Source organism: Phallusia mammillata, chromosome 2 (assembly GCF_965637545.1).
Source record: "Phallusia mammillata chromosome 2, kaPhaMamm4.hap1.1, whole genome shotgun sequence".
Lineage (NCBI taxonomy): Eukaryota > Metazoa > Chordata > Ascidiacea > Phlebobranchia > Ascidiidae > Phallusia > Phallusia mammillata.
Genome location: NC_137253.1, coordinates 3,054,394 through 3,076,360, shown reverse-complemented (window position 1 = coordinate 3,076,360; position 21,967 = coordinate 3,054,394). Strand labels below are relative to the sequence as shown.

Genomic DNA, 21,967 nt, shown 5'->3' with positions numbered 1-21,967 from the left:
TTAAGCAGTAGCCTAGTATAAACTAGGGGTCACTGAATTTTTCACAAGAAGTTGTATACATTTGGTAATGATGCACGAGGAAGAAATAGTTTTCAAACCTGAAAGCTTGTGGTATTTCTGCCGTATTATTTGATGCCAGACGGTGCGACTTGTAAATTGCAAAATGGTGTGGAATATATAAGAGTCACTTCTATCGAACAATGCTTCTTGCTTCCATTAGAGATAACAAAAGGCATATGTTTGCGGGCGACGAAGACTGTTTTATATTCTCGGTGTTGTAACAAATGCTGGCTATTCTGCGACACTAGATGAATGGAATCCCACATTTTGTTGCATTACTTTGTGTGCAGTTAATTACGTTTCAATATTTATGTCAAGCTTTATTCTATAAATTTAATCGGAAATGCCCGAAAGGGACTAACTACAGGGAAGGTTTGCATAGAGTGGGACACAGAAATTGGCACAGCAGTGTGTACAAGTTGGGTTATCAGGCACCTCTGGGTTATCACGTTTAAATAGTGGCGTAAAACCGACAACTTTTATTGTAATCGTAAAATACACGCCTTTAATGCGCCCGACGTTTACCACTTTTTCGAATCTACCACTGTGACGTACTTTCATGGGTGGTGAATTGTCGGCTTCAGTGGCACGTCGATGTGTGTTAACAAATCCGACAGGAGGCGCTATTGATTCACGATTTAGTCTTAGTCGGGGGTTTCCTGTTTGTTGTTTGCTGCAAAATTGTCCTTCGTCACATTTATCAAGTGCCGTTCCATTTCAGTGATTCCTCCAACTAGTTGGTATTTGAATAGAAAGGTAGGACTGTAAGGGAAATGGCATCACAATATAAGTTGTTAAGTAAACATTTAAAGCAACACCAAGTAGTATTTCTGTAACTCCATGCACCTGCTGAGAATTAAAATTGAAACAGCATTAAGTTAAAATTAAAACAGCAAAAATGATACATATATTTAAATTAAATTTAGAATGAGTCCCCTCACACACTATTATGTACCAAAATGTAATAAATAAACTAGAGGTAGATAAAAATGTTCATTGCTAAACATGAGTAACACAATAAATACCACAATAACTAATTATGTATATTCAATTTAAGGTCACAGACACAAAACTTCCTGAAAGCACAAAACATGAACTATAGCACAACATTATATATGCAGTTTCGGCAATGGAAGAGTTAAGTTAATACTACTTGTAATTTGCACTTTTGCACAAGTCGAAGTAAAAAAAAAACTGAAATACAAACCTGCAAAAAGGCATAATGGCTTTTGGTATCCCAATCAAATCTTGCAAATCCGTGGTTATTACCATAACAGCATATCTGTTATGGCCATTAGCAGTCAAAGTTTCAAGATGTCAGCAAATCAGTTTTAAGTCTCATTCTGAAAATCAACAGTTTTAAATAAACATTCACAAATTAACACAAATATCAATGCAAAAACACAAAACTTATACCTATTTTCATAAACTGTAAAAATTTCATTCATAAATTTGTGTCCAAATAGTTCACTTTGGAAACTTGTTCCCATGCAATAATGGAACATTTGGCCAATTCATGCTTTTATTATCTAGTAAGTGGGGCATTGTCATATGATCAATGGTCTGGATTGTTACATCACTGAGTTGTAATGTTGTTGGTCCTATTTAAACAAATAAATATTGCATTGAATAGACATACTCTACATATTCAACCTGCTATGGTCAAAAGCAGAAAACTTCAGTGGAATCAAACTAAGTAAAATCAATAAAAAAGTGTCATTTAGAAAGCATAGGCTTAATAACAAAGTATCACAATATCAATGTAAAATTAAAAAAAAAACTAAACACAAAAATACCTACTTCAGTTAACAGCAAAATTTTATCCATAATTTTTTTATCTCACGGAGTCATTTAGGATCTTTTTCTCATCCAACGATTGTTCCTTTCTCTGTTCTTTAGTGAGTGGGGCATTGTCATGGGATCAATGATCTGGATTGTTACATCACTAAGTGGTAATATTGTTGGTGCTGATTAGGAGAAGAAATAATACATTGAGTAGACACTCTACATATTCAACCTACTATGGTCCATAATTGAATGCAGAAACACAAGCAGAATTGTACCAAGTAATATAAAAGTAAATAGGGCATTGCTGCCAGGCATAATATTTTACCAAATAGCTCTTCTAGTAGTTTTCATTAAAACTAGCCAATGTTTTGATGTCTGAATATAAAAGTGTTATTTGGAAAGGATAGGCCTGTTACAAAATATAAATCAACTTTTAATATCAGCACAATATAACTCTTTAAAAACAAACCTCAGCCAAAAGTCATTTTTACCGAGGAATATTGATTGCAATATGTGGGATGTGGACAATTCAAACCTTATATGTTTAGGCAGAAACTTGTAAAGCATGAAAACGACATCAAGATTTTGTCTGGAAATGGATCAGCTAATCAAACTCCTTGCACAGTTACATAACATCTTTGCATTTTTTCATGTTGTAACATCCTGCAAAAAAATAGTTTACATTTTTCAAAATTTTAAGAATCAGGTTTAAAACAACACACAAGTAATCAAATCAAACAAAACAACACAGCTGAAAACATACAAAGTAAACAGAATAGCTGTTGATGAAAATGCAAGAAAAATGTGGGATAGATTAAACTGGAAAATGCCAAAGACATTCGCACGCACTTTGTCTGCACTTTAAATATGACATCACATTCACACAGTGGTTATTTGTGACATCATAATTGAATAACTGAACATTGAAGCATTAGCATTTGATTGGGTAATATGATAGTTTTTATTTGATGGGTTGTGGGCTTGTGGCTGCAATCGTGAAATTTTTATTACCTGTTAACATAAATATTTACCTTAATAACACTTCCACAAAAGATTTTTTTCCTGATTGCTTTTAGTTATTTTGTGGTCATGCAAAAGTAATACTTTCGTTTGGTCTTCTTTGCCAGTGCAAACATCCCATGAGGGAATAAGTAAAGTCACGAAGTTAAACTGAAGGGATGTATTTCGAATTTGTTAGTGTTTTCAAAGTTGCTTGGTTCTTTCATTAGGTTTGCATACACAATATACTTCCCTTTCCACGAAATAACATAAACAAGTAGAAAGGTACTGGTAGCATAAAGTTGGTCTCATCCCGTAAAGGACTCATATTTGTATATTTGTAGTCAACCCTGCTAAAACATCATAAATATTGCTCACATCTGATGCGGCTTGTAGTGCGCAATATTTTCACGTGAAACGATAGGATTGATTAACCACGCAAACACCGTCTGGTACAATCTAACAACCGTGTAACTGGGGCAACGGTTGTAGCGATTTCCATACGGGTCGCTGCGTGTCTAAACGACACGGGTGGCGTAAACACGGCCAAGCTGGCGTAAACGATAATTCCAATCGGTTAAAATTCCTTCCACTTGGCTTCGAATATATTTCCAAAGGCCTCGCGGGTTTGATGCTGGCGTTTCTCGGGCTCAGCCCAGTATTTTTACTGAGCTGAATTGAGCTCTCCCGAGAAGAGATCTTCAGCTCGGGACGGTATGAACTCGTCGCTTACTGCAGCCGGGCGCGTATGCTCGATGTCCAATATATGCAGGATACTGATAAATCCGTTTGAGGCACCTTTCTTGGATGATATAATACTTCCCTTGCCGTGACCGGCTTCTGCGCAATCAGGCGAAATTGCGTCGTCCAGGTCGCTATAAATCCGGACTGGGGAAACAGCTTCCTTGTTTCGGGAGTCGACTGACGCAGACGTGCATGCAAACAAGTGAATTAGGTTGTTTAAACACTCGTCTAAGGTGAACTGGTCTTCTAAAGACATCTCAGCAGAACTAGCTAGAATTGCATCCACATCCAATAAATCATAAGGTTGAGGGTCAACGTATATATTTGATAAATCCGAGTACGAAATAGCATTTGCCACAAAACTCATCGTTGGCAGACAGTGATGCAGAAATATAATGTAATTAACATTAACAGCAATTAACAATAGATATTACAAAGAAGACAAACGAAAAGAAACCGTTGAACCTGTCTTGGATCTCCAAACTAAAATCAAACTTAGGAACACTATACAATCAATCAATAGAGGTGCCCTGTCAGAGTCTGACGTCGGCGACAATCAAATGTTCTTGTCTTTCCATACACTTCCAGGTGATGTCCAGCGTCGATCTGTCCCTGACACGTGACAGCCATCCTAGATAATTCATACGCTGCCGACCACGATCTCTTCGCCCCTCCACCTTCCCGTTGAGCACCAGATGTTCCAATTGCTTCTTACGAAGCACGTGGCCGAGAAATCGAACCTGTCTTGTGACGATGGACCACATCAACTGTCTTGTTGTTCCAGCCCGCTGCAGCACCGCGTCATTTCGCACCTTCTGCGTCCAGGTTATTCGTAACATTTTTCGCAGAAACCACATTTCCGCTGCCTCCAGGTGATTCTGCAACGTTTGGCTGATGGTCCAACACTCACAGCCATATAGAAGAACCGACCACACGTAGCATTTCAAAAGTCGAAGTCTTGTTGCAATGCTGATCGAGCGAGAAGTGAAAACACTTTTCATGTTTTTGCGATTCCAATGTCGCACTTTCCTGTCGATGTTAACATGCTGCCCAAGTACTGGAATTGGCTGACCTGTTCTAGCACCTCTCCTTTCACTTTGACGTTGCACGGCGGCGTGACAGGCTTCTTTGTGAAAACCATCACGAAGGATTTTCTTTTATTGATGGTAAGCCCTTTCATTTCACTTTCCTCGTTCATCATGTTCTGCAACTTCTCTTCTGTGTCGGCGATGAGTGCAGTGTCATCGGCGTATCTCAGGTTATTGATATTTACCCCGCCAATGATAAAACCTTTCAGCTCCTTTATGTGGCGCATTATCATTTCCGTGTAAAGGGAGAACAGGTCTGGTAACATGATACACCCTTGCCTCACTCCGCGTTCGATGTTCACATACTCACTCAGCGCACCATCTATCCTCACTGCTGCCTGCTGGTCCCAGTAAAGATTCTTGATCAATTCGATGTCCTTCCCATCGATATCCAGTGTCTCCAGCATTTCGATCAATGGTTCGTGCCTGACCTTATCAAATGCCTTCACATAATCGATGAAACAGGCACATATATCACGCTGCATTTCAATTGCTCGCTCCGTTATCATCCTCAAAATGAAGATGGCGTTCCGCGTACCCTTATCAGGAGTGAACCCGTACTGCTCTTCGCTGACATCTCCAGTCGTTCTGCCTCGGATGCTGTTAAGTAGGATCCGAAGGACAAGCTTCGTGAGGTGACTCATGAGGCTGATGGTTCTATGTTCCTCGCATTTTGTGGCACTCGGTTTCTTTTGTAAAATGATGAAAACAGGTTTGCACATCTCCACTGGAAAATGACCTTCATTGTATATACGATTGGCTAGGTTTGTTATCGTTTTCACTCCAAAATCGGCAAGAGCTTCGATCATTTCCATTGCGATCCCGTCCGGGCCAGTTGCTTTGCCCCTCGATAGACTCTGTATGGCTTGTTCGACTTCATCTTTAAGTATCACAATTCCACCAGTCTTGTTAATACTAGGGCGTGGTCTTCTGTCATCAGCAAACAGTTCTCCTAGGTACTCCTGCCATCTCTTCAAGATTTTCTGCCGCCATATTACTTGCCGAACTTTTTCATGCATCCGCTGTGGGTTGTTGCATTCCAGGAGCTCAATTTCTCTACATTGCTGACTGTAGAATTTTTCTTTTTCTTCCTGACACTTGTTGCGGAACACTATACACGGGCTTGAAAAGTAATTTAAACATAAACATTACTGCCAAGGTGGTGGTATATAAAGAATACATCGTTCAGATGTTTCAACAATCTCTGTTGTCATCATCAGTACATGTTTTCAATTAAGCTGTAGAACACGGTATATAAAGCACTAAGGAAAAAAAGGTAAAAGCCAGATGTGTAAAGTGACGTCACAGACGATAACAGAGAACCGGCGTTTAGAACGGTGGCGTAGACGAACAGATAAGAACTGGAGATAGGGGTCAGGTGTTAAACAGACACAACGCATGGAAACTGTGTCGATGTTGAGCTCGGGGTCATGCTTTTGAATAAAAAGCGATTCGAGAAACAACAGTCTCACGCGGTCTTGGTTTGCGTCCAAAATCTCCGGCTCGGCAAAATTAACTTTATGTGTCGAATTCGACAAAATGTGCCGACACACTTCTGATTTTTGGTCCATGCTATGTTCTTTGATTCTTACAGCCAGATTTCGTCGCGTTTCCCCAATATATGAAGCGCCGCAGTTGCAAACCAACCGCTAAACAACGTTAGTTCTCTTGATATGTTCCTGGAGCTCTTTTATTGGAAAATACCGTGAAAGTTTGTTAGTTTCATGAATAAAGCGTAAGCAGATGTTGGCCCTGGTTCGACGAACAAAATGCTCCAATTCACGCGCAATGTTGTAAGACACTGGGCCGAGAAATGGAAGTCTTGCAACCACATATCTCTCCTCGTTGGAGCTGTTGTTTAATACCTTCGATTGGTGTTTTTTGTTCAGAAACCCTTTAATACACCCGTCCACAAAGTTGTGGAGATATCCATTCGCTCCAAGCATTTTCTTGACCTTCTTAAATTCTAAAGGCCCTGTTTAGAAGACACAGTACTAAATCCGCCTATAACGAGCAGGTGTGAAGCTTTCCCATTTGGTGTAAAGGCCAGTGTTGGTTGGCTTCCGGTAGGTACAGGTTTTAACTCCGTTGCTTGTTTTTTCCACCATGACGTCGAGAAAGTGAATGGTGCCGCTTTGCTCTTCTTCTTTGCTGAAGGTGATGTTGGGATGTACCGAGTTTATGGTTTTATAAAACCCATGAAGAGCAGTTTTGGAAGGAAAAACCAAGAAAAGGTCATCCACGTAACGACACAGAATCTCAGGGTTGTTTTCCGTCGTGGTAGATTTTAAAGCGGTGTCGACAACATAGTTCATAAAAACATCTCGTAGCAGAGGTGCAATAGATGATCCCATCGCAATGCCGTCGATCTGCTTATAGTACTGTCCGTTAAATTGAAAGGTGGTAGTTGTAGCGGCCCAATGCAACAGTTTTTTCATACGCCTCTTGTTTAACCCGTTAAACGTAGTGTCACTTTGCTGAAATATGGAATTGAGCACGAGGGAGATTAGCAATATCTCAGAAAGATTAGCAATATGCAAAAAAGAAATAACCTGTGGAGCGTGTTTCCGCAGAGCGAATAATTAAGGTTTGGGTATAAATATCACCGATTCACAAATGTTGAGTTGTGTTTGCAGCAGCCAGCACCACAGAATCACTCAGATTCATACATACAAATGCGCCAATTAAACAAATGCGTTTCGACCGTTGTGATCATAGTTGAGCCCCAATGTTGGTTCCCTGTCACGCCTCAGTGCCGTTCTACTCCAACCAACCAGCTTTATTGCTGCAAAGTGTCGTGGCAAGCCTCGACTGAAAGCTTATTTATGCCTAGACACCTATTTTTCACCTTTAGTTTTGAACAAAAATTATTTGCTAGCCCTATATGAGAAACGTTGCTTTGCATGCTTGGGACACTTTACGTAGCAGAGCCTAATAAACGTACGTGGCAAAGTTGGTAAATGCTGCAGTTCACACTCTAAAATAAGAAATACATAAGATGTTTGTTTAAACGCGTGTTTAAAAAATAATTTGAAGCAACTCATGATTTCATCACTAATACAGTTTCTATTTTCACAGCAGCACAACATAGTGTTGTCATAATGTTGTTTTACAAATCACTCCTTACATATTCGAAATTTAAGTCGTTTAGTTTAAGACACAAGGCCAAGTTTCAACGCAACCACAATCGTTTGTTGTGTTCGTTTTTCGTGCTTTTTGTCGTTTATTTTACCGGAATAATGTTTTGTCTTCAGCCCCTAACCTTGTACGGTCTGGTGACAACTAAGAACGCGGCGGTCTAGGCAAGTTTCGATCGTTGTGAGACGACATTGGTTTCCCGTCACGCCTCAGTGGCATTTTACCCCAACCCACCGGCTTTATTGCTGCAAAGCGACCTGACGAGACTCGACTAAAAGCCTATTTATGCCTCCGCGCCTAACTTAAGCCTTTAGTTCTGTATCATTTAAATCTGCCGATAGACTTTTGTTTTCGACTTACACGTTGCCCCAAAATTTTGGAAACGTTGCTTTGTGTGCTTGAGGTACTTTCCGTGGTTAATGCTGCCGTTCTGATGATGGAATATGCTTTGCAGATATAAATATCATTCTGAAGGCGTTTGGTATTTGAACAATTTCGTCGTGTGTTTGGCAATATTAACCACACAAACCCAGCTGACCAGCTTAGACCTAAGTGTATTATCAACGCATCCAAGATGGATTAAACGTGCTGTCATGTTTATTGGTGTGGTGACGTCTATACTCGGACATAATATTTGTCTCTTTTATAACCAATGTATGTTGGATATTGCAACGTTTATACTTATCATTGAGGAACTTCCTTAAAGCCCAACATACAGCCATGAAGTTTCACAAACCACACTTTCCATATTTAAGTTGCTCGGTTTGACTCAAGGCCAAGTTTCAACGCAACAACAATTGATCTTGTTTTCGAGCAGGTTTTTCGTTTCTTTCAGCCGGAAAACGTTTTACATTTAGCCCTTTCCTTGTACGGTCTCACGCAACTAAGATCGGGGCGGTTTAGGCGAGTTTGTGAAAAATATCTTTTTTTTCTTCCAGCTGTAGTAAAAAAGTCGCATGCATTCATACGAGTCGTGTTGTCGGTCCACATTATAACCACAAAAACTACCAACATGCAAAAACAATGATACAGACTATAATCCGTAGAACGAATAATTAAGGTTAGAGTATAAAAATCACCGATTGGCAACAGCTTTTGAGTTGTGTTTGCGGCAGGCAGCACACAGCAAACACCAACATCAGAATCACTGAGACTGATACAAACACTTGCGCCTTGTGAACAGCCGCGTTTTAATCGTTGTGGTGATACTTGAGCCCCTACGTAAGTTACCCGTCATGCTTTAGTGGCGTTTTACCCAACCTACTAGCTTTATTGTGGTTATGTGACGTGGCGAGACTCGACCGAATGCAGAGGCTATATTTATGCATTCACACATATCTTTAGCCTTTAGTTCTATACCAACTAATTTGTCGGTGGATTTCTGTCTTTGATTTACTACCCTATAATATCGGAAACGCTGCTTTGTATGCTGCAGATACGTTACGTGGCAGAGTTTAAATAGAGAAAGTGGCAAAGTTGGTAAATGCTACGGTTCTCATTCTGAAATAAGCTTGGAAATGTGCAACTTTTCAGTTCAAACGCGTCTTGCAATTAAATGTATGTCGGATATTGAAACGCTTATACTTATCATTGAGGAACTTCCTTAGGTCAACATACAGCCATGAAGTTTGAGAAACCGCACTTTTCATGTTTTTGTTGTTCAGTTTGATCCAAGACTAAGTTTTTACGCAACAACAATTATTCTTGTTTTTAGCAGGTTCGTCGTTTATGTAAGCGGAAATGTTGTGCCTTCAGTCCCTATACCCTTGTACGGTCTGGTGACGACCAAAAACGCAGCGGTCTCGGTACGTACGTGAAAAAGACCGTTCCTCTGTACAGCTGCTGCACGTATGTCGCATTCATTCATACGAGTCGTGTTGTCGGTCCATTCTTTATTTAGGCGACTGCACTTACGCAGTAGAAGTAGAGCAGACTTGAATTTGAAGTGTTTTGTGCATTGGATTTTGTTATTTACAAAATGTTTTTTTTACTAAAGGACTTTGTGACGAGCGGCAATACTTTTAAAAAAGCTTGTCCTTTCCCTAGCTTGACATTTTAAGTCTTTTGTCTGGGCAAGTGTTGGCTACCACAGAAACGAATGTATAAAAAGGTCAATGAAGTGGTGGAGACGATAAATGTGATGATGTCGGTGAAATATTTATGTCTGACAGAACAGTTACTATTTGTTAAGCATAATGCTACATAAGGTTGTGTTTTTGATAAGTTTGTCAAGTCTACTGGATTTTAAATGACGGTATCTCAATGACAGCATGTTTTCGAAAGAACAGCCATAGAATAAGAAACTACGTTAGAGTTACCCAAAAATCAGTCCGCTATCCCACGCTCTCGTAATCGAGTTTGAAAATACATTTTTTCTCGCCGAATGTACCGAGCACAAAGTGACAAATTATAACTCTGATGCACCACCTACCGGATTTCTTCTATGCAGTTTACCACTATATAATATATACCGTTGTTGTTATCTTGTTCTTAAAGTCATATGAAAAGCTTTTGCCTTAAGTCACATTGCTTAATTCATCTCTTGGTGGGTCACGTGCATCACAATTCAAAAGCATTGACGTGTGCTGCATTTTAAACGTCTGGTCTAAGCCAACAGCATAAATGATAGGTGGGACATAGAAAAGATGCAAGAAATCATACAAACGCAAGTAATGAAAATTAGGTTAAGAGCTCAATGAAGTAGTGGAGGCGACAAATGTGATGATGCCAGTGAAATATTTGTATCTGAAACATCAACGGTTACTATTTGTTAAGCAATAGTTTGTGCTGCGTGAGGTCGTGTTTCAAATAAGATTGGTGAGTCCACTAGACCCATGCACTATAGATAGCCCAAACTTCCAATGTCGAAAATTTTCATGGATATAAGGCCCAGAATACATGTAGTGTTGTTGACAGACATAGTTTCTAAACTATCATTTGTGCTCAGCGGGTAACTTACTATATCATGTGATTGCTAAAGAAACTGATTACAGTTAACGAGGATTTTTAGAAACGTGGAACATTCTAAATTTAAAATTGCAATTTTATTCATGAAGGTTTGTGAAGAAGCGTAGTAGTCACGTGGCAGCTGCGTTAGACATGCTTTGCGAAAATGATTTGCATGCTTATCGGTATGTTGCTTGGCAACAAAATGTTATTGTTATTGTGGACAATTATTATCAAATAATGAGTGAAAAATGACAATATGTAGAACGAAGTGACTATTAGTGGTTAAGAATCACCGATGAACAAAAGTTTGAAATTCAAGGGTTGTGGTGACGATCAGCCAGCACCAAGCGAACACAATAACTTCAGAATCACACAGATTGATACAAACACTTTCAATCGTTGTGAGACGATAATGGTGCGCCTGCGTTGGTTACCCGTCACGCATAAGTGTCGTTCTACCTCGACCCGCCAGCCTTATTGTTGGCGAGACTCGACTAAAGCTGTTTTTTTGTATCCACAATAATTTTTAACCTTTGGCTCAACAATGGTATTTCCACCGATAAACTTATTATTTTTAAAGCAAAGCATAGTGGCTTCACAACGGCATTTCACAAACCATGAAACAAAATCAAGTTTCAACGCAAACACAATCGCAGTTTTCGAAGAGGCGTTTTTTGGCTTAAACTTCAGCCCCCACCCATGTACGGTCTGGTGACTACTAAACGCGGCGGTCTCGGTACGTAAGTGTAAAAGCACCTTTTCTCTTTTGCGAGTGCTGAAAATAAGTAGCCTTTCATTTATATGAGTTGTAATGCAGACTTGAATTAGACAGTCACATGTAGTTGCAATTTAGTACGGATAAAAATTGAATAGGAAAACGTTTTGGTCATCAGAATTTGTTTGCTATTTGAAATTTTTTCACCAGAGAAACTTTAAGTGTGTTGCAATAGAAAGGATGTGGAGATGCAGAAATTTATTTCAGGCAGTGTCAAGATAAATGTATGGCTGACAGCAGGGCCCCAGGGTAATTTTTTTTACTGGTGCGATACATTATTTGGCCCCCATTGAAACCTGTATATGTGCGATAAATTGTATCATAAATGAATGAGAGTATCATAAAAATTACATGCTATGCTATGCTACACAATAAGGATAATATTTTATAGCAAAAATAGAAAAATAATGATATGTGCTAAATAATCTTTAAATTTCATATTTATGGACTCTCCACTCTCAGGTTATCAGCGAACACATAAAAAGCATCCATTTGTTTTTATGCAGCAAGAGCTTCTGCAGTTAAATTCATTCATTGCAGGAATTTTTTTTAAACTTTCTTAAATATGACTTCGCCAAAAGAGGTGAGCAAAATCTGATAATTGCTGCTTTTGTTTGTTTGTTTGCTTGCTGAACTAAAATATACCTCAACAGTTTTTTTTGTCCTTTCGAAACATTTTCTGCATTTTAAATAAAAGCATTTGTTTTCAAATATTACTTCACTACTCTTTTTTAATATTTTTATTATTTCCCCCTTTTGTGCTTTTCTAATGCCTGATAATGTTAATCTAAGGGATTAATGCAGGGGTGCACAACATTTTGCTGCGACGGCACAGGTCCTTATTTTATCGACGGTCGCCAAATGTCTTCACGTTTTTTGTTTGTATAGTATTAATGTAAAGCTGTAGTATGATTTAACTTATAATATCCCATCGACTGGTGGCTGAAAGTACAGATTATCTCGTTTTTCCATTGATACAGCTGAACGAGTCGGTATTATGTCTTAACTGCCTTTGGCATTACCTTGTATATTGTTACGTTGCGTGTTTATTTAATTGTTTGCGCATAATGGGCACACGCAAAGTTTGACGCGTAGCAGCAGGGCTGGTAACATATATTTCAATTTCCACACAGTGCATCCAGACCAGTTTTTACGCTAAATGTCTAGCAAACGAGTTGCAATCAACTTACGGCCTCCATAACACATACTTTAACAAACATGTTCACGGCCGAATAAATTCGTTTTCGCGGCCGCATGGTTGTGCACCCCTGGTTTAGAGGGGTTCACAATCGTATTCCATTTTCGGCAATGCCAATGACTTATAAAGGGGATTTCTTTTTTTGACACTCTGAAACTAGTCAAAAAAACTAACAAGTTGTAATCAGTTGTAAGTTACTCAGCGATTACTAAAGCCGGACGGATTTCAAACCTTTCGTTTGCAAAGCGGTTGCACAAAGCAAAGAGAATCTCAATTGATTGAGTTAGTTGTATGACTTGGTTGGACTTCAATAAAATATATGATGGCCATGAAGGGGTAAAAATTCAAACTTATTGTGTCACAGTTACGAGAATTGGACTGCGGTGACATCACGTGTAACCTTGATGACTTTGTGGCCGGTTCAGGAGGTTTCGGGGATGTTATATTTGGATACCACAAAGGGTTAAAGCAAGAAGTGGCCATCAAAGTATTTGAGGTGGCTGGTGGAACGCAAAAAAGGTCACTTGCTCTGAAAATGTAAGTCGTAAAATTTACCACTTACATAAAACACCACACCCATGTTTTTCAAAATATTCTTTAGGATCAAGGAAGAAATGGAACACTTGCTGAAAGCAGATCATGAAAATGTCGTTCGAATCTTCGGCTACGTCCAATGGTCTTTCTCAATGGGAATTGTGATGGAATACTGCAAAGGTGGAGATTTGGAAACACTACTAATGGATACATCCAAAGAATTGGGCCTTGCTGTGCGCCTTCGCATTTTATACGAAATAGCATCAGCATTGGCTTTCTGTCACAATTTGCCCGACAAACGTTTAATTCATCAGGACCTAAAACCTGGAAACGTTTTGCTTACCAAAGAACTAAGCTGTAGATTGGCTGATTTCGGGGCCTCCGAACTGGCAACTTATAGTATTTCGGCAACTGTGAATCCTTTGGCACGAACCAAGAAAGAAAGGCCACAATACACCCCTTACTACACCGCGCCAGAAAAACTGAAGGACCCCACAACGAAACCAAGGAAGCAGCATGACGTATATGCTTTCAGTATGCTATTGTATTGGGTCTTGACCCGTAAAGCACCTTATCCACGTCTGGCAGAAGAAGAGCGAAAGGAGTTATTGAAACTAATCAAGAAAGGAAAAAGACCAGACTGTCAGGACATACAGGATTGGATGCAAACTTTGGTCGGTGAAGACAGAGAAATCGCAGAGCAACTCCAACTACTGATGAAGCGATGCTGGGATCAAGATCCCACAAAACGTCCCACAATGACTGAAATAAAAGAAGAATTGAAAACGTATTTAGACAAACAGAAAACCACCAAGCTACTTTCTCAAGTTTTGACGACTTTGAATCAAATGGATTTAGACGAGCAACCCGTAGTCAGCGAAGGTCGACGCGTTTCTCTTCAGTATTTTGCAACCCGGTCCAGAAGTTTTCATGGTAAATTAACAAACCAACAGATATTAAGTTTAGATTTGCTTTTCACAAATTAATCGTAGGCAAAGCGGACCAGGCTGCATTTTCCTAAAAAAGGACCCGTGTATAAGATACTTTGATCCGTAGGAACTTGTAGTTATCCTTATCTTGTTGTCATTAAACGCGTTACTGGTTGTTTAATTGCGGTCTTTTATTATATCTGTCACATCCACACCAGACCCAGTAGGTGTTGTGGCAATTAATGATTCATTAGTACAAAAATCGTCCTAAACCACTGCTAATATTACTCATTTATTATTTTCTGTTTTCAGTGCCCTCCACACCAGGTGGCACCGAAGGACGTTCAAGCGGACCAGCGCACAAGAGAGGCGCACAAGAGTGTCCGTCATCTCAACAAGGGGAAATCCTCACCTCTAGCAGACAGCAAAAAACAGGTATGAGATATATTGACACATTGGAGCTAGTAGTTGAACTAATACAGCAAACATAGGTATGCATTGCTGGCAATTGTTTAGTAAAAAACGTTTGCTTCGAAAACTGGTTAAAATGTAAAACATTTTCACGCTCCCTGCGGTTTTGAAACACACATCAAGTTGTCAGTAAATGTTAACATTTTCGCTGTTTTGCAAGCAGCCAACGCTTAACTGTATTTGTAGCGTTTTAATATCTGGAATTCCTATGCACATTAGTACCATAGAAAGTCAATATTTTTTACTGACGACTGATACAAACTTAATCGGTTACATGGCAGAAACTTGTAGTTATCCCAATCCTGTTGTCGTAAAACGCGTTACCGATTGTTTAGTTGCGGCCTGTTTTGATTAAACTTGTCAGTTCCTCACCAGACCCAGCAGTTTTTGTGGTAATTAGTGATGTATAGTACAGAAATCTTACTGAACCACTGACGATATTTCCTTTCCATTATTTTCTGCTTTTAGTTCCCTCCACACCAGGTGGCACCAAAGGACCTTCAAGCGGACCAGCAGAGGGCGCACAAGAATATCCGTCATCTCAGCCAGGGGAAATCCCCACCTCTAGCAACCAGCAACCGCAAGGTATGCGATATATTGACTAGTGTGAACTTGTAATTGAACAGCTAAATTGATTGTTGTAATAAACGTTTGCTTGCGTAAAAAGTTAATTTTTTTAATTTATAGTCAACAATTTAAATTATTTAGTCTTATTCCTGGCATTCCCAAACTTTAAAGCTCGCCATATTTTTACAAGAGGAATGAAACTTTTTCATGCTCCCTAACATTTGATTAACTGGTTTAAATACAAATCATTGGGATTTCAACTTTGTCATTCAACTATATTATAGCAACGACTTTATATCTTGAATCTTACGCACATATAGTTTGATGGAAAGTCAATACTTGTACACCTCAAACAAAATCAACCGGTAACAGGGCACATTGTTAGCAAATCGACCTTTATTAGTGATAAGTTCTCTTTTGAAAACAGAACAATACAGTATAAATGTGTGTAGTGGTAAACCATCAATATTTTAGTGCCCTCCACCTCAGGTGACACCGAGGAACGATCAACTGGACCAACAGAGGGCGCACGAGGACATGTACAGTCATTTTCCCAACAAAGAGAAATTTCCACCAGCAGCAGACCAGAGCAACTGGGTATATAATGCATTGACTGGTTAAAACTTGTATCAGTTGCATAACAGTGATGAAAATTACATTGCTAAAAATATTCCCTTTTATAGTAAAAACAAATAAATATACCTATATTTTTGTTTTGTTTAGATTCCATTAGACACGGTGCCGAAGGACGCTCTTCCACAGTACGAAAATTAGTCGCTCGTTTCAACACAACATCACCACCACTACAACCTGCAGGTAACCAATCACAAATTCACACGTTGAATTAAAATTCCAACATGATTGGAGATCGTGTGTTGAAATTTAAGCACATGACCTTGCAAATGCTTGTAATTTTTCCTTTTCTATACTTCAACCTTAGCCTGTACTAAAATAATAATACGAGGAATTGTAAACAGTTCAGCCCAACGTTGGAAATTATACTTCAAGTGTTTAGAGCAGATTTTAAGTGATGCTACACATTATTAAACTGCTTATTATTTTGTCAAAAACAAAATTCCAGTCGTTGTTATAAAGAGGTCAATAAGAATCAAGTCGCATGCGTCCGTTGTCTAGCAGCTATTGATACATTTACATTCGGTTACTGGACTGTTTGCACAAAAATGTTTTTGTACCGTTGTCATTTTACTTGGAAAACTAAACAAGACTGCAGGTTAAATTACAGTATATTTGTAAAACCACATATTTTTAGTGCCCTTCATATTAAACAACACCGAGGAACGATCAACCGAACAAACAGAGGGCGCATATAAGGCAGAAAAAACTTATATCCAACAAGGGCAAGAAAAAGGTTTGAGATGCATTAAACCTATAGCTATTATTTACTAATGCAAGTGTGGGAAATTATGCTTAAACATGGTATTTATACTGTAGATATCAAACGTTAATATTATAGACCGCACTTTTACAACCAAACAGTCGCCAGTTTTACATACCGGGACGAGCAAAAACGTTCTTGTCGCAAAGTGGGCAATGCGATTTAGGCCGTAAGCGTCCGCTGCCAGTTAGCTGGAAAGTCAATATTTGTGTAGCGACAACCAACACCTCAAAATATTTTACATGGTAAAGGGGCAGTATGGCACAAAAAGCTCTTGGTGTTAGTTATCATTCACTTTAGTAATAAAATTAATATCATATTGGTTTGGAAAAGCAAATCAATCTTGTAAGTTAATTTAACATTAGCCGCAAAATTCAACCACAGTGAAAGCACAGTTAGCAGATGTTTTGACACATTATTTTCCTGTCAAATATAAGTTTGATGAAATGGTGGATTTGGGTTTCTGGCCAACTAAAAATACGCGACATGCAGGGGTGATTACCATGGCAACATTAGCAACTTTGCAATGAGGTTTATTAAAGCTCACCCCATGCACAACACATAGTTTTGCCACGTTCGTATGTAAAAGGGGCAAATAACCCATTTAACTGTTTCCGCAACCCAACGTCACAACAAGCAGCAGAAACCAAGAGTGCATATCATATCACCCATCAACACTCCCCTGACAGTTCAAGGACATCCGCTCAAGCTCACTGTCTTTCTTTTTTTGCGGGCTTTTGCAGCAAACGCCAGTAGCTACGAATCAAATTTTAAATCAGCAATAATCACCATCGCCACAGCAGGCAAGCCGTGACCCCCAGTCACAACCAAAGACTGCACAGTGGTGGAGCTTTTGTTGTGCTTGAGTATGACCACGCATGTTATTAAAACAACCGTTTCAGGCAAGTTTCCTAAAAGTACAGGGCTTCGTTTCGTTCCTAACTTTACGCTTTGTGTCAGGATTGTTTTGAAATAGTTAAACTAGCTGAGTAGCTCGTTACCAAGTCAAACTTATGGGCCTAAACGGGCTTCTCAAAAATGATTCGGGTTAGGGCCGGTTACGGGCTTGAATTTCAGGCCAGTTTGCAACTCTGATACGATGTGTTCAACAATATGACATTTTGCTCTTTAATGAGTCACATGCGCTTTCTTTCACATTTACCTCTTCTCATTCAAAAAAGGCCGTGACCGTTGTCGATCTTACACTTTCTATCTTGAAAACGCGATAAAGTATCGGGCAATGAAAATCCGTAAAGATATTTACCAAAGCTGCACTTCGTAAAACCTGTATAGAAACGACGGAAATTAGGGCATCAAACCAATTTGTACAATCTGACTGTATTCATACACGGCAAATCAACACCGAAACAAGCAAAATGTCGCCGTCTGGCGCTTCAGCCTTACATGCAAATTGCTCTGTATACTCCTAGACAACAGGTCTCCAACACGCTGCCCGCGGTCCACAATTATCTGTGGCCCGCGGCGTTATTAGCTAATAAAAAGTATATTATTATCTTGTAAAATATAAAGCTTTTTTGTTTTATTCACCCTCAAAGTGTGACTGTGATCCATCATTATTATTGTGATGAAATAATGCGAACTTAATTTAACCACCAAAGCGTAAAGTTCAAAATCCGTGTACACTTTATTTGTTTAGCTAAAGGATAAGAAAAATAATTGTTCGCTAACACTTAAAAACAAATTTATTTTTTAAAAACTTTTGATTTACATGAACCGATGTCAAAGTATAATAGACTGTTTTTTTTTCATGAAACTTAAAATAAAACATCATTTTTTATTTCTTTGCAGATCAAACTGACGAATTCAATCAACACACACAAAATTATGTTGATTTATTGAAAACAAAAAAGTATGACGAAGCAAAAACGACAAAACAACAACTTTCAAGGTTAATCACAGGTCAACCAGGGGTCACTGCAGAAAACCTGGAAGAAAAAGCCACGAAATTTGGAAATGAAGACAAATATTTGGAAGCCATTTTGTTTTTCAGCATTGCCGCAGATTTCTATGTGAAGAAAAATCCCGACGCTGCTGTAGGGAGAAGTGTCGTTGTGTGTGCGTGGGGAATTAAAAAAACTATCGAACTTTTGATGGAAAATTCTGATTCATCTTTAAAGTCCAGAAACAGAGAAATCGTGCGCGATCATGCGATCCCACTGATGCGTGACATGATTCAGCAAATCCGTAACCTTCAAATAAACGAAAAAATTCGATGTGAAAAAGAGGTTTGGTGTTTGCATTACACTGAACAGAGTCAACTTTACATCGGGGATTTGGCATCAAGTAAAAGTACAATAAAACTTGGACTTGATCTTATGGAAACAAAGTTCGGGAATGAAAGTTCAAAGTATTACATCTACGGTGTCTTGTTGCACAATCTTGGTTTTGTTTGCGGTGAAACTTCACGCTTCAAAGAAGCAATCGAATATTACACAAAAGCAATCAAAGTTTTCAAAACAGCGGAGAATTTAACTGAGGAACGACGAGGAGAATTGATTGCAAGTAGTGAGAGTAATATGCAAAACAGCAAAGCAAAGTTGAACAAGTGATTAAGTTTGCTGCAAAACAACTAAAGTTTTGTCTGTGACAGAATTATTGTGAAAGAAATGCTATTTTTTACTGTAAATAAAATTACTTTTTCATTTTCCCATCTTGTGCACAATCGCTGTATTTTAGTGACGATTTTTTGTAAAAATAAAACTTACTTTTCAAAAATTTGATAAGAATTCAAAAATTTCAGGAGATATTTCACAGAAGATCATTTTCCAGGTCAAATCTTAAAAAAACAAAGAATTTGTTGTAATTGCAGAGTTAATTTGTGGAAAGAAAGTTGCAGGTTTGACATTTTTTTTAATTGAAAAAAAAACTCAAAAAAGCATTTGTTGAAGTGATGAGGCTTGGGTGTAAAAATAAAATGTATTTTCCAGATGTACTGGGTTACAATTGTATTTATATTAGTTTTCAAAACTTGTGATGTATTTTGAACTTTGCCATTTGGACCGCCGTTAAAGTTAAAAATAATTTTTAGTTAATATTAAAACAACAAACCTTTATAAGTTGCATTGGACCAAACACAACCATCTGCGCATTTTGTAAACTGCAACTTTATGTTGATTGTCAGAAGCTCGGATATAATCACATTTGTCACTGAGTATAACCATGGATCCTGAAAAAGTAAATTTAGGATTTATCCCACAAGGTGAATAAGAGAGTAAAAGGACAAATGTCTCTTGCGAGTAAAACAAACTTAATTTTCATAATTAATTTCTGTAAACATGGTTAGAAATAAGAGTGAGTTAGTTATGGGTAAAATTTTATCATACAAACACAGGTAAATGAACCAATCATGAGTCACAACCCTTTAATGCTAAAAAAAAATTATTTAAAGAATCAATATACTTGTCTTAAATGGAAAGGTATTTTGTATGATGCTTGGAGGCATCGATGCGTCAGGACACCTAATGGAAAAATTCTAGCAGCACCTAAATTGAGTTTATTTTGTTTGCAACCATTAATATTAGCATGCTTATATAGTTATACCATTTAATTGAATAGGGATTGTGAAACCATAACAAAGTACTTGTCAACAAGACAATCGTCCACTTTAAACGCATAGGCAAGTTTGGGAAAGTGATCCAGGTTGGTGCTAAGCGTGTTTTGTCACACACCCTGTATAACAACGAATCGAAAAAGCTCAACAAAGAATGTCATAGATTGTCACACAATTCTAGTCAAACCAGACCTGGTCTTGGATTGCTGTGACGTCTCCTGTTTTGTTGTGTAAGTATTTAATTTTTGGCTTGAAGTGATTCCATGTTTCAAATTATTTTTTATTGCTGTGGGTCAAGAGCTTCATCGTACCACTGCATCAAGCAAAATATAGTGTATGGTAAACATTACAAAAGATCAAGCACTTATTTCATGACCCAACATATATATATATAATATTAAGATGATCAACTCCACCTCTACGCAGTGTTTTAGTCACAAGCATATTTCAATATTTTATAATTTTTATTTCGACAAATGGTATAAATTATAAGGTACAACAAACAAGAAAAATTAGGTAAAGTGTGTTACACTTTCTAACACAGATTCACATTCACTGGTCTTTTTGCAGATATTTTTGACATGCTTTTGTGTTTCAGTTTATACACAACCCCAATGCACATAACTTCTACTTACAACTTAGTTTTATGTCACTCTGTTAATCACTTTTATATTTCTGTAATAGTCGACCATTTTTCACCTTCCTCCTTGAGATGGTTGTAACTTGTAACCACATACCGTATTTGCTCGATTGTAAGCCGCCCTCGATTGTAAGCCGCATGTTGAGGTGTTAAAAAAATAATGTAAGCCGCCCTCGATTGTAAGCCGCACGCTGGAATTTTAGATACGATTGTTTCCTAATACATCAAAGTGTAGCTATATGGTACGACTATTTGCCCATATCTGTTAGTTACGTTGATAACTGTACCCGACAGAATGTATATCGACGTATAATCTGTACATGCATACATGTTTTGAACCCCAAATAATTTAAAATATTGGAGTGTAGAAATGATTTCGGTATAAAATTAAAATATAAGCCGCCCTCGATTATAAGCCGCACAAACGGCAGCTAAAAAAACAATATAAGCCGCGGCTTACAATCGAGCAAATACGGTATTTGAGATTCCTCAAGTTTAGATCATCTTCAGTATAACTCTATTTAAAAAATATATTTTAGACAAAGCCACGGTGACCAGAAAAATAACGCACCCAGAAAAAACTAAACTTCTAATGTGTGCATGCGCTTAAAGTATGACGTCACAATCATACAGTAAAAACTTGTGACATCACAACACAATTACCCAATCAGACCAAAAATCTTACCTTACTGGATTTTAAAATCTTATTACGGTCAGTTGTAGCTTCGTTTGTGGACTGGCAGTTCCTGAAAACATGTTTTTCATGCATTTCATTCCATGACCAACAAAAACTTAAAACCCACTGCAGCTTCTTTTCAGATCACGTGATACCACTGATGCATAACATTACTTATGAAATTCCTGATGCGTAACGGTGTTTTTAGTGCACTTATGTGCGACTTGTTAGTGTTATTATATTTTGGAATTCGCTGTGTAAGACCATCTTACATCCACAACCTTCTGCTGTGTTTATCCACTAGACCAGTGGTTATTTTAGTGTGGAACACAAACGATTTTTATGTGGCACGCAATCTTGTGATGTGGCACACAAGCTTAGTATAAAATTATTGAAAAATCTAATCATTTAAAAAATAAAATCGTGTAATTAGTTTAAACTCGT

The 21,967-nt window shown here is 38.2% G+C and overlaps 3 protein-coding genes and 2 long non-coding RNA genes across 5 annotated transcripts; 2 read left to right on the top strand and 3 right to left on the bottom strand.

Moving 5' to 3' along the window:
- Positions 1 to 318: 318 nt before the first annotated feature.
- Positions 319 to 1,844, bottom strand: LOC145213642 (uncharacterized). Its single transcript, XR_013856862.1, has 3 exons — positions 1,477 to 1,844; positions 1,268 to 1,403; positions 319 to 822 (listed from the first exon to the last, which is right to left on the bottom strand). It is a non-coding gene; the product is annotated as an uncharacterized LOC145213642 (long non-coding RNA).
- Positions 1,845 to 6,673: 4,829 nt separating this feature from the next.
- LOC145212111 (uncharacterized) lies at positions 6,674 to 7,117 on the bottom strand. Its single transcript, XM_080080144.1, has one exon. The coding sequence runs from the start codon at positions 7,115 to 7,117 to the stop codon at positions 6,674 to 6,676; it is 444 nt and encodes a 147-aa protein (XP_079936270.1).
- Positions 7,118 to 13,082: 5,965 nt separating this feature from the next.
- Positions 13,083 to 15,278, top strand: LOC145212110 (receptor-interacting serine/threonine-protein kinase 1-like; the record flags this gene model as incomplete). The annotated part of the gene is made up of 4 exons (XM_080080143.1): positions 13,083 to 13,276; positions 13,341 to 14,206; positions 14,515 to 14,637; positions 15,142 to 15,278. Coding segments are annotated over 4 exons (1,320 nt in total), but the record flags the coding sequence as incomplete, so codon positions are not given.
- A 3,170-nt stretch (positions 15,279 to 18,448) lies between these two features.
- LOC145213640 (uncharacterized) lies at positions 18,449 to 19,304 on the top strand. Its single transcript, XM_080081999.1, has one exon. The coding sequence runs from the start codon at positions 18,748 to 18,750 to the stop codon at positions 19,204 to 19,206; it is 459 nt and encodes a 152-aa protein (XP_079938125.1). The 5' UTR covers positions 18,449 to 18,747; the 3' UTR covers positions 19,207 to 19,304.
- On the bottom strand, positions 18,473 to 21,813 carry LOC145213643 (uncharacterized). The gene is made up of 5 exons (XR_013856863.1): positions 21,533 to 21,813; positions 20,400 to 20,520; positions 19,706 to 19,823; positions 19,363 to 19,433; positions 18,473 to 18,582 (listed from the first exon to the last, which is right to left on the bottom strand). It is a non-coding gene; the product is annotated as an uncharacterized LOC145213643 (long non-coding RNA).
- Between the last annotated feature and the right edge of the window lie 154 nt (positions 21,814 to 21,967).

Excerpts from the sequence above, each read along its gene's own strand:
- LOC145213640 (XM_080081999.1), top strand. The coding sequence starts at position 18,748 with ATGGAAAATTCTGATTCATCTTTAAAGTCCAGAAACAGAGAAATCGTG.
- LOC145212111 (XM_080080144.1), bottom strand. The coding sequence starts at position 7,117 with ATGAAAAAACTGTTGCATTGGGCCGCTACAACTACCACCTTTCAATTT.